Raw genomic sequence first — 13,175 nt, forward strand, 5'->3', positions numbered from 1 at the left:
GTCGTCCCCCCTCCACATTGTGCCCAAGCCGGGCGGTGGCTGGTGCCCCTGCGGCGACTACAGATGGCTCAACGACGCCACCACGCCCGATAGATACCCCATTCCGCACATCCAAGACTTCTCGGCGCACCTAGCAGGAAAGTCCGTCTTTTCCAAGGTCGACCTGATTCGCAGCTACCATCAGGTCCCCGTCCACCACGCAGGCGTCCAGAAGATGGCGGTCATCACCCCCTTCGGACTGTTCGAGTTCCTGCGCATGCCCTTCGGGCTCAAGAACGCCGCACAGGCCTTCCAACGGCTCATGTATTCCGTCCTACGGGACCTGAGCTTCCTGTTCGTCTATCTGGACGATATCCTCGTGGCCAGCACCAGCAAGGCCGAGCACATCGCGCATTTGCGCTCTCTTTTCCAGCGCCTCAGCCAACACGGGCTAATCGTCAACCCGGCCAAATGCCAGTTCGGAGCAGCCCAAATTGACTTTCTCGGCCACAGAATCTCGCCAAGGGGAGCCATTCCCCTACCTTCCAAGGTGCAGGCGGTGGCGGACTTTCCCCAGCCCACCTCGGTCAAGGCGCTGCAGGAATTTTTGGGGATGGTCAATTTCTATCACCGTTTCGTGCCCAAGGCCGCCTCACTCATGCGCCCCCTCTACGAAGCCACCAGGGGCAAAACGGGCAAAGAGCAACTCACCTGGTCCAGTGAGAGGGCGACAGCCTTCCACCAGACCAAAAGCGCCTTGGCCAATGCCACACTACTGGCCCACCCCATCCCGGGCGCCAAGACCGCCCTCACCACGGACGCCTCGGATTACGCCGTCGGCGCTGTCCAGCAACAGTGGGTCGAAGGCGCGTGGCAGCCACTGGCATTTTTCAGCCGACAGCTGCGCAAGAAAGAGCAGGCCTACAGCACGTTCGACAGAGAGCTCCTGGCCCTGTTCCTGGCAATCCGGCACTTCCATTTCCTCCTGGAAGGCCGGCCGTTCACCGAATTCGTGGACCACAAGCCGCTCACATTCACCATAGCCAAAGTAACCGAACCCTGGTCCGCGCGCCAACAGCGCCAACTCAACTTCATCTCGGAGTTCACCACGGACATCCGCCACGTCGCCGGCAAGGACAATTTGGTGGCCGACTGCCTCTCAAGACCCTCGCTCCACGCAGTGCACCTGGGCGTCGACTACGCCAGCATGGCGAGAGACCAGGCCGCCGACGCGGAGATCCAGGCCCTCAGGACGTCAACCACCAGCCTCACTCTGGCCGACATCCACTTCCACACAGCCGGCACAACCCTCCTGTGCGACGTCTCAGTCCCCTCGCCTAGGCCGGTCGTCCCATCCGCCTGGCGCAAGCGAGTTTTTGACATCATCCACGGCCTCTCACATCCAGGGATGCGTGCGTCTCAGAAACTCATGTCCGCCAAGTTCGTCTGGCCTGGACTCCACAAGTATGTGAGAGACTGGACCAACACATGCGTGGCGTGTCAGCGCGCTAAGGTCCAGCAGCACACCAAGGCGCCATTGGAGTGTTTCCCGGTGCCCGAGAGGCGTTTCGACCACGTCCACGTCGATCTGGTAGGCCCCTTGCCGCTGTCGCACGGTTTCACACACCTGCTCACGATCGTCGACCGCACCACCAGATGGCCCGAGGCGGTTCCCCTCGCCTCCACCATCACGACCGACGTCGCGCGAGCATTCGTCTCGACATGGGTGGCCCGGTTCGGCGTGCCGACCGACATATCCTCGGACAGAGGCCCCCAGTTTACCTCCCACTTGTGGAATGCCATCGCCGCCGGCCTCGGCACCAAGTTGCACAGGACAGCAGCCTACCACCCGCAGGCCAACGGGCTCTGCGAGCGCTTTCATCGTTCCTTGAAAGCCTCCCTCCGCGCCAGCCTGGCCGACACCAGCTGGATCGACAAACTACCCTGGGTCCTCCTGGGATTGCGCACCGCGCCCAAAGAGGACCTCCGCGCCTCCACGGCCGAGATGGTCTACGGCCAACCGCTCAGAGTACCAGGCGACTTCCTCCCCCTGACAACGGAGCCGTGGTCGGCCGCCAGACAGCTTTCCCTGCACCAGGACGCGGCCCAGCAATTCCGTCCAGTGCCCACTTTGCAACACAGCCCGCAGCCGTCCTACGTGCCTCGAGACTTACGACATGCGGAGTTCGTCTTCGTGCGCCGGGACGCGCACAGAGGCCCGCTGCAGGCACCATACACCGGCCCCTTCTCAGTATTGGAGACGGGGGACAAAGCTTTTCTTATCGACGTCGGCGGGAAGCCGGACCTTATTTCAGTAGACCGCCTCAAACCGGCGCACCTGGACCTCAGCTTCCCGTTTCGTCCGGCTCTCCCCCCACGGCGGGGCAGACCTCCCGCGTTGGCGGCGGCCCCACAAGAGGACCAAGACACGCCAGAACCTTACTTCCCGGCTGCCGCCCCACCTTCGCCGGCAGCCCGTCCAGCCAGCCCACCGGCAGACCAGCCGACGAACCAACCGGCCGACCTCCCAGACAGCCCTCCTCACACGCCAGATGGCTACTACAGCCGCTACGGCCGTTTGGTTAAACCTCCGCAGAGGCTGACTTTTACAGTTAACGAGGATTCTGGGGGGGCGCAGGGAAAACACTGTGTGTATGTAGATAAACCTGTATAATCCCCTTTTAACTGCTGTATTCCCCTCCCCCCGCAAGACAGTTGCAAGCTGAGAGGAATAAGGCATGTTCAGACTTGCCTGCTGCTGAGAGAAGGAAAACCAATCAGGTTCCAGCAGGTGGCCAATCCGTGAGTCATCACAGGTTCGTGGGCTGTACAAATTCAGTACTGTATTGTGAGAGTTGGAGTGAAGACCTATTTCTTGTAGCTCACTGTGTTGCCTATTTCTTTACGCGGGAGACTGTAGTCTCCCACACCCCTGTCTCATCGTGGACACGGCATCCCTTAAATAATGGCCCAGAATTTGCTGAAAGTTTAACGGTGTGTGAATGACACACGCCGTTATTAATATGCAAATTGTCCGGCAACTTGTGGCGAGGAAGAGATACTTCGTGAATTATGAATCGCCACAGGTTGCTGGCCAATTTGCGCTGCTTCACCGTTAGCTTCACAAAAACGGCATCTCGCGGTTAGCCTCCTTGTGAGTTTCATGAAGTTGTTGCTTTTCCCACAGAAACTTAAGCCTAGTAATTAACAGGGTAATTACCCTATTAATGATGTGATAATTGTTAATGACTACCAATCAACCTCTCTTGCCCAGAAATTGAACAATTAAAAGCATGGAGTCTCATTCCTTCAGGTAGTGAAGTGTTTTTGGAGATTTTAAAAGTAGCAAATTAAAAAAAAATTTTTTTACTTTTCCTTTCTGTCTTTTTTAAAAATCTCTCTCTTAATCCAATCTTTCTTTCCTTCTCTTTAGTTCTCTTTTCTGCACCAAACTTGACAGTGAATTCACCCACTCTAATTCACCCTGCTTCTCAGTTCTTCCTCTGTTTATTTCTCAACCCTTTAATCTCATTGGTTAAGGAGATCCACTGTTTGTCCCGTGGTTCAGCAAGGTCCCAGATGTCCTGTTGCCCTCGCCGTGCCGTTATCAGCTCGCACTTACTGCAACTTTGTGGGCAAAAACATTTTTGTGCTGAAGGGTGCAGGAAAAAGCCGAGCTAACTGGACACATTGTGAGATGCCCCGCTCCTGCAAATGCTGGGCCAATATTTTAGACACACTAACGTTTCAGTCGGGGAACCAGTCAAAGCAGCTCCCTAGTGACATGTCAATCAGCTAGCTGTGAACCAGTTAGTTTTTTTCAAGGCCCAAGAGACAAGCACTGCATCCTACACATTTAGGCCCTGCATACATTTTCTTCTTCCACCCTGAACTGGGCTGTTCTCACACTGTATCCCATGACATGACCACATTTATGGTCAGCCATGGTGTGTCCTTGACTGTTGAGTGGCATTCAACATTCCTGGTGGTGTGAAGTGCCTCCTAGTTCACAGGATGTGGGCATCACTGGCAAGGTCAGCATTTATTGCCCATCCCTAATTGCCCTTGAGAAGGTGGTGGTGACCTGCCTTCATGAACCGCTGCAGTCCGTGTGGCGAAGGTACTCCCACAGTACTGTTAAGGAGGGAGTTATTATATTTCGTAGTGGTTGGTTACAACTGAGCAGCTTGCTAGACCATTTCAGAGGGCAGTTAAGAGTCAACCACATTGCTGTGGGTCTGGAGTCACATATAGGCCAGACCAGGTAAGGACAGCAGATTTCCTTCTCTAAAGGACATTAGTGAACCAGATGAGTTTTTACAACAATCTGGTAGTTTTGTTGTTACCATTACTGATACTAGTAATTATTCCAGATTTATTTAATTAATTGAATTTAAATTCCCCAGCTGCCATGGTGGGGTTCACATCTCTGGATCATTAGTCCAGGCCTCTGGATTACTAGCCCAGTGACATTACCACTACGCTACCAATCCCATTGTTAACTCACCGTGACTAAGCGACTACAGTTAGCAACTTACCAGAGAGAGAGCATCAATACTGGATGCGTGGGTCTCCACCAGAAGCTTTACCAGCCTGTTGTAACCATTCTGTGCTCCCAGGTGAAGAGGCGTCAGGCCAAGCTTGGTTTTGGCATTGACAAAGGCCTTGTGCCAGAGCAGGATATCGGAGATCTGATCATGCCCCTGCTCTGCGGCCAAGTGAAGCCCAGCTTTACCATGCTGTAGAATAAAACAAAAAGAAAAGCACAAGTCTTTACAGCAGTATTACAGGACCGTGTATTTTAAATGCTGAGCATCGTACAACACCACTCATTTAACTTTGGAGGAGCTGTTCAATAAACAGGACAGCCAAATATGTGGATATTGCTCGCTGAATGTTGGATGTGCAGTTTTGGCAGCAGGCTAGATTTTGTGGCACTGCGAGGTAGCATCAGTGCTAAAATATATAAATTGCAATATTGGTATAAGTTACATGATAGACATCATGGTGGTATTCAGCACTGGAAGAGCCAACTACTCACCATGCCCTGATCCCTTTGGTGGACTAACATATGTTTTACTTCTAATTTTAACAGTTAAATGCTTCTATCATAGAAACATAGAAACATAGAAGATAGGAGCAGGAATAGGCCATTCGGCCCCTCGAACCTGTTCCGCCATTTAATGAGATCATGGCTGATCATCCAAATTCAGTACCCAGTCCCTGCTTTCTCCCCATATCCCTTGATCCCTTTAGCCTTAAGAAATATATCTAACTCCTTCTTGAATATAATAAATAAGTTGGCCTCAACTGCCTTTTGTGGTAGAGAATTCCACAGGTTCACCACTCTCTGAGTGAAGAAATTCCTCCTCATCTCAGTCCTAAATGGCTTACCCCTTATCATTAGACTGTGACCCCTGGTTCTGGACTCCCCCGCCATCGGGAACATCCTTCTTGCATCTAATCTGTCTAGTCCTGTTAGAATTTTATAAGTTTCAATGAGATCCCCTCTCATTCTCCTAAACTCTAGCGAATATAAACCTAATCGACCCAATCTCTGCTCATACGTCATTCCTGCCATCCCAGCTATTAGTCTGGTGAATCTTCGCTGCGCTCCCTCCATGGCAAGGACATCCTTGTACTTTAAAATGGACATCGTTGTTACCTCGTCAAATACATCCACTCTAGCATGGTTTAACAGCAGTATCTTCACCATCTCTGTGTGTCCCCTCTCTGCAGCCAGAAGTAATGGGGAACAACCATTCTGAAATAAAATGGGAAATGCAGGGAACATTTAACTGACTTTGTCATAGAGGCACAAAAGCGCAAACTAATTATTAGATGTGAACATTTAAACTTGTAATGTGCCGAACTCTGAGTCTGAAGTTCAGAGGAGGGGCGGCAGTGCAGGTGCGCTACAATTTGAACACTGGGTACATGCATGCAGACTTCCATGCGCCCAAACCTCCAAGATCAAGACCAAACACTTCTGTGCACTGGATAAATACCATTTCAGATATTAAGCTAGTAACCCATTAGCACAATGGCAGCCATTAGATGCAAAGCAATTCCTCTTCCCTGCCCAACCTGCAAACTCAGAATCAGACCGACCACTCCAACGAAATCCACTGAATGAAAAGCAAGAAATAAAAAACAGAAAATATTGTAACTGTACTTGATGCAGATGGACCTGCTGTGTATTTCCAGCATTGGTGTTTTGTTGCACCATCACACCAGCAAGAAAGAACCTCATTTATATAGCACCCTTCATGACCTCAGGGCATCCCAATTTGCACACAGCTGATATGTATGGTACTTGCATATTGTTAAATGAGCACTAGATGGCGCCCTGATGGGAGTAAGCACATCGCAGCAATTTTACTCCAATGTCTTCTCTTATATTACTTATGTTATTTTTTGATGGTCTATTTTAGAGGGTCTGGAAATAAAAGCAGCTAGTTAGTACCGCACCAATTTGAATATTTATTCAAATATAACAACAACAAGGTCCCACAAACAACAATGAGATAAATTACCAGATAATCTGTTTGAATGATATTGGTCGAGGGATGAGTGTTCTTATCATCACCTGAGAGGTAAGCAGGGTCTCAGTTTAACATTTCATCTGAAAGATGGTATCTCTGACAGTGCAGCACTGCCTCAGTACTACACTGAAGTATTAGCCAAAATGATGTGCTTAAATCTCTAGAGTGGAGCATGAACCCAAAACTTTCTAACTAAGAGGCAAGAGTGCTACCAAGTGGATATTTACACAAGTAGACATAATGTAGGTGTTCCCCCACAACAACACCAACAACTTGCATTGATATAGCACCTTTAACGTAGTAAAATGTCCCAAGGTGCTTCATAGGAGCGCAATCAGACAAAAACATTGACACCGAGTCAAAGGTTAGATGACCAAAAGCTTGGTCAAAGAGGTGGGTTTTAAGGAGGAGAGTGAGCTAGCGAGGCGGAGAGGTTTAGGGAGGGACCTCCAGAACTTAGGGGCCTAGGCAGCTGAAGGCACGACCGCCAGTGGTGGGGCGAAAGAAGTCGGGGATGCACAAGAGGCCGGAGGAATGCAGAGATCTCGGGAGGTTGTAGGGCAGGAGGAGGTTTCAGAGGTAGGGAGGGACGAGGCCCTGGAGTGATTTGAACACAAGGATGTTTCCTAAGTCATGCTGTAGGCTGACGTGATCGTTTCACTTTCAGTAGACTTGTGAATGGAGCTGAACACTCATTAGCAAACAGCCCCATTCCTGACGTTATGATGAAGGGAAGGCCATTGATGAAGCAGCTGGAGATGGTTGGATCAAGGACGCTTCCCTGAGGAACTCCTGTAGTGATGTCCTGGGGCGGCAATGATCGGTCTCTAACAACTGCAGCAATTTTCCTTTGTATCAGGTATAAAAACCCACTGGTGGGTTTTCCCTTGGACCCCCATTGACCTCAGTTTTGCTAGGGTGGTTGGTGCCATTCTTAGTTGAATGCTGCCTTGATGTCGAGGGTTGCTACCCTTACCCCTCCTCTGGCATTCAGCTCTTGCATCCATGTCTGGATCAAGGCTGCAAATGAGGACTGAAGCCGAGGGATTGTGGAAGAATTCAAACTGAGCGATGGGGAGCAGCTTATTGGTGAGTAGGTATCACACACTGATGACTTTTATCATCACTTTTACTGATGATTGGGAGAAGGCTGATAGGGCAGTAATTGGTTGGGTTAGATTTATCCTGTTTTTTTGCGAACAGACATACCTGGGCCATTTTGCACATTATTAGGTAGATGCCTGTTTCATGGCTGCACTGAAACAGCTTGACCAGGAGCATCTGGCACTCAGGTCTTCAGCAATACAGCCAGAACATTGTCAGGGCCCAGGGCCTTTGCTGTGTCGAATGCAATGGTCTATTTATGAATAATTTGCAATGAGGACTCCTCCCTAACATCTAAGAAGACCTAAATATATCTAGAAATTTTGAATAAAATGGTGGGAATATACCTTGGACTGTTTATTGATGGCCTGTTGCAATTTATTTGAGCCGATGTACTTCAAAATCTCAAGAAGAACGTCAGAATTCCCCACATGTGCGCAGTAATGCAATGGAGTCTCGAGTGTCTGGAAAATCAATAAGAATCATTTTTCAATAAAACTCTGAAGAAAAATTTTCAAGTGAAACCCTAGAGGCAAAGTTTTGCATTTTAATTATCTCCCTATGATGGTTTGGGCATAATATTACCATGATAGGGAAGTTAATCTACCGGAGCGATGCGCTTGGCTAGGTTGGATGGCCTTCTCTCCCCCATATGTTCTGCTTTCATGTTTTTCCCTCTCTCTTCTCTATTATGTTATTTTATTTTTATTTTTATCTATTGTAACAATTTATTTTGCCTACTCCAGTTACTTTTTTCTTTTTAAAGATTGAAACCCTTTATTAGGCTGATGTAAGAGTCATGAAAGTTTAAGAGAGAAAATACTTTAAAATATTGGTTAAATAGTATAATACAGTTAATTTACCTGACTGACTTATTGTATTGAGAAATCCCCTCTTTTCTTGTTACAATAGTATAGGCTGAGTGGCCCCCTTTATTCTTGCTACAATGGTACAGTCCTTAAGCTTGTCACATGGTATCCAGCCATTTTACAGCTCAAGCACCACGAGGCTGGAGAAGGCAGAAGCTTTGAGGGCTGGAGCAATACAGTTTTTGACTGTGTGCATTTAAACGTGTTTTGCTTTGTAATTCTGTTTGTAAGGTGTTACAGTAAACAGTTTAAAGGTAAAGTTATGGTTTGGAACGTTTTATTTCGACACGCGTCTACTCATTGCTAAAGCCTCAAAGCTCAGTGGCTGCATGTTTGGAAATTACGAAGCGCCACTACAGGCTGTTTTCACTAGATCCTGCCCTGCATTTTAGAAGTTGGAGCAACTTGGCATTTGACTATCCACAAACCAGCTCCAAGAACCAAATACCTAAAAATATAAATACGGACTTGAGGAATCATGAATTGATTAGACAGTGATGGTGCCTTTTTTTTCTTAAGGAGTTATAAAAAATATGGCAGAGGTTGCTCTTGCCTCTTTTGGGTTTTTTTTGCAGGATATTTCAGTTTCTGATAATACCTGGTCCAAAAGCTCTACTCCATCCTGCTGTATACACTGGCAGGGACAGTTTGAGCTACAGTACATTTTACTTTCAATGTATTGCAGACTTCTATTAAATTGAAAATCAGAATAATAAGAGGTTGAAATGAGAAGAGGCCATTCGGCCCATCAACCCATTCCTTCCACTGTACATACCACCTCAATCATGGATCCACCCTCTTATCCGAGCTCTATATACGTTTCCTAACTCCCACGTGAATCAAAAAGACCGATTAATATCTTTATAATGCTCAATCCATCAAATAGTAAATTTGACATGTCTGATTCCCTCGGTGATGTGTTGCTCTTCGCATCTGTTTCCTGAGTTCATGTTCCCTCCTTCATCTATGCAGATAATAAAAGGACTCACAAGATATCTCACTATGACTATACTGCTGTCCTTTTGACTCCTTGCACACCAGGTAGCTTCCCAGCATTAATTACCAGCTTTGTGGCTGCAGTGATGTCAGCCTCGTACTCCATGAGAATTTTAACAATCTTAGTGTCTTCTTGCTGAAAGTGAATCATATCCTTCTTAATCTCTGCTGCCAGGTGCAGGGATGTTTCTCCTTCCTGGATGAAACAGAAGGAAATATAAAGTTAACAGAGGAGGAAGTAACAACATCCATATTAGCCTACCCTACAAAAGTGCCGGCTCAAAAATCTACTTGATATAAAACAGCAACACTCAGTTTCTCATTAGTTACTTTCTCATCTCCAAAAAGACTTGACAGAATCTTTTTTGTTGCTTGGAGAGAAATATAAGCTAGAAAAGCTATAGGTCATGCTAGTGAACAATAAATTACATTTATATATACATCTTTCATTTAACTAAATACCCCCCAATGGCTTTACAGAGGGAATGGTGGACATGAGTAGGAAGGAAGGGAAAGATTAGCGCAGGTGACTGAAGGCAAGTTTTGAGAAGGCTTTTGAAAATGGGGAGAGATATAGCTAAGTGAAGAGGTTTAAGAAGAGAATCCCAAAGAGCTGGAGGATAATGTCTTATGGAACTGGCTTGGTAGTGTCGTATGCTGGCAAACAACATAAAAAGGTTTGGTAAGAACATTTCAGGAAGTTGGCACTCCTTTAGTGGATTTTCCTCCTCTGTCTCTGGAAGTTCCTCCACACTGTGTATCTTTCCTGAGGAGATAAGTTGCCTGCCCCATATCCTCTGTTAATGATGCTCTGTAACCAGAAACTTGAGGAATGCAAGAATGGCAAGAGACAATTTGACCTCTGACCTCGCACCGCATGGCACCAGATTCCAATTATTATCTCCAACCTATAGATCACCACATCACAGCGTAGCATGGCAGAGTATCAATCACCATGCTGCTCTCATTATTCAAGAGTAAAGAATCATATAGTTTACTTGCCACAAGATCATAGGCTCCAGAATTTGACTGGGGTATGAGCAGCCATGTGTAGTGTATGTACCTTTAAGGGGAGAATTATTTTTTACAGCTCCTGTATACTGTAGTACCGGCAGTGACCACACCTGTATATAAACCCTGAGTAGGGATCTGTACTGTTAGTTTTAGAGTAACCCTCATCCAGTAAACACCTGTTGATGGTTCCTCTGCAGTCTCTGTCTATTTCTTGAAAGACACCATACATCAAGATTCACGGATATAACATTGGCGACGAGGCGATTCGAACCTACCTGCAACACTGCAGAGGAAGGCCGATTCCAGAGGCACGGGCGGAGACTCCAGCGAGGCGGGCCGGCAACAGGTACGGTGCAGACCCTTCCCGCACAGCGGCGGCTAGAGCCGACCGACGGCACAGGAAAAGGCCGAGCAGCGTCGACGGGAGCAGAGAGAGAGGGTAAAGTGCACAGGGCGCAGCCGGGGTTCAGGACCGAGCAGCGTCAACGAGAGAGGCGCGCAGGAAAACGCGCAGAGCACGGCCGGTGTTCAAGGGCTGAGCAGCGTCCGCGGGGGGGGAAGAAAGGAAAGCGCGGGAGATGCCATTTGAGCCGCAGCGGAGAAGAAGGGCGAGCGCGGGAGACGCCATTTTTGAGCCGCAGCGGAGAAGAAGGGAGAGCGCGGGAGATGCCATTTTGAGCCACAGCGGAGAAGAAGGGAGAGCGCGGGAGATGCCATTTATAGCCAGTCTAACCACACCCAGGGATGCCGAAGAGTGGCAGTGTCACAGCGTTCGACAATGAAGTCGAAGATTGGGCGACATATGTAGAACGCATAGAAGTGTACTGCAAGGCGAATGAAGTGCCAGATGCCAGGAAAGCGCTGGTATTGTTGAATTCCATGGGTGCAAAAACGTATGGCTTACTGCGAAACCTAGTAACCCCAGAGAAGCCAGCGGAAAAGGATTTTGAAAGCATAGTGGCAATCCTACAGGACCACTTAAACACCACACCGCTGCTGATAGCAGAAAGATTTAAGTTTCACAAAAGGAACCAGCATAAAGACGAAAGTAATGCTGAGTATTTAACGGAACTGCGCAAGCTATCGAAACACTGCAAGTTTGGAACGGGACTAGCAGATACTTTAAGGGACAAGTTTGTGTGTGGGCTTCAAAGTGAAGGAACCCAGAAACGGCTTCTATCAGAAAAGGATCTTACGCTGGACAAGGCTTTCAGCATGGCAGTATCACACGAAGCAGCCGCACGGGGCGCTGCAGAGATACAACGGAGACCACAAGAATATGGCACAAACGAAATGTCATATGGAGCAGTGAAGTGTTATCGCTGCGGCAGAACAACACACGACCATAAGGATTGTTGGTTCAAGGACCAAGTGTGCAGACAGTGTGGAAAAGTAGGACACATAGCAAGAGTCTGCAGGTCGGGAAAGGAAACCAGCAGCAAGAAATCTCCACAGGAGAAGTACAAAAATGTACATAAGGTGACGGAGAGTAGTTCAGATGAACAGAAAAGTGATACAGACTCCGGAAGCAAGGAGCTGGGTTGTCTGAAACTACATAATGTAATCAAAATGGAGGATCACCAAACTATCTGGGTCACGCTCAAGATAGACGGAGTCCAAGTGAAAATGGAATTGGACACAGGATCAGCCCTAACAGTCATAAACCGAAGCGACTACAAGCGGCTATTCTCACATATACCCTTGAGAGATACAGAGATTGTCTTGAAGACGTACACGGGGCAAAAAGTCTACCCCAAAGGAAAAATAAGGGTGAACATTATATATAACGGCAAGGAAACACCAAAAATGGACCTATATGTATTGCCAGATGGAGGACCACCACTACTAGGACGTGAATGGATCCGGAAGATACAGCTAGATTGGCATTCCATACAAGCACTGACTGTAGTTGCCAAAAAGGATGACGACGTCACACCTGGACGACTGTCAAAAATGCTAACTGACGCACAAGAAGTGTTCCAGCAGGGACTCGGAACACTAAAAGGCATAACAGCGACGATCAAAATAGAGGAAAATGCAAGCCCAAAGTTTTTTAAGGCCAGGCCTTATGCGATCCGCCCAGCCGTCGAAGCAGAGCTGGAAGGTTTGGAACGTTCTGGAGTACTGTCCAAAGTGGACTGGAGCGAGTGGGCTACACCCATCGTTCCTGTAATGAAGAGGTCGTTGAGCAATACGCTTGGGGAACCAAAGAAGGTTTGCATCTGTGGGGTCTTTAAGGTGACAGTGAACCCAGTCCTTCACACGATACAATATCCACTTCAGCGGATTGAAGATATTTTCGCCTCGCTATCTGGAGGAAAACGCTTCACTAAGATTGATCTGGCCCAGGCGTACCTGCAAATGGAGGTAGAAGAAGCCTCGAAACAGTACCTCACGATCAACACTCATAAAGGTCTCTACCAATACAACCGGCTGGTGTTCGGGGTAGCATTAGCTCCGGCTATTTGGCAAAGGGCAATGGATCAAGTCCTGCAAGGGATTCCAGGGACCCAGTGTTATTTGGACGACATCCTGGTCACAGGCAAAAATGACAGTGATCACCTCGCCAACCTGGAGCAGGTGCTCACTAGATTGAAGGAATATGGGCTCCGAGCTAATCACCACAAATGCGAGTTTTTCCAGAAGCAGATCTCGTATTGTGGCCACG

At 48.1% G+C, this 13,175-nt stretch overlaps 1 protein-coding gene across 2 annotated transcripts in view; it reads right to left on the minus strand.

Annotated features, from left to right (window-relative positions):
* trpn1 (transient receptor potential cation channel, subfamily N, member 1) overlaps positions 1-13,175 on the minus strand; it is a 349,847-nt gene that overhangs the window by 78,655 nt on the left and 258,017 nt on the right. For both annotated transcript variants that reach the window (XM_085992435.1, XM_085992434.1), the window contains exons 14-17: positions 9,561-9,689; positions 7,976-8,092; positions 5,645-5,743; positions 4,518-4,718 (exon numbers count right to left, since the gene is read on the minus strand). In XM_085992435.1, coding sequence (XP_085848561.1) covers positions 4,518-4,718; positions 5,645-5,743; positions 7,976-8,092; positions 9,561-9,689 — 546 coding nt within the window. The remainder of the gene's footprint in view (positions 1-4,517; positions 4,719-5,644; positions 5,744-7,975; positions 8,093-9,560; positions 9,690-13,175) is intronic.

The sequence above is a fragment of the Somniosus microcephalus genome, chromosome 7 (genome assembly GCF_052327205.1).
Source record: "Somniosus microcephalus isolate GS21.2 chromosome 7, FLI_Smic_1.0, whole genome shotgun sequence".
Taxonomy (NCBI): Eukaryota; Metazoa; Chordata; class Chondrichthyes; order Squaliformes; family Somniosidae; genus Somniosus; species Somniosus microcephalus.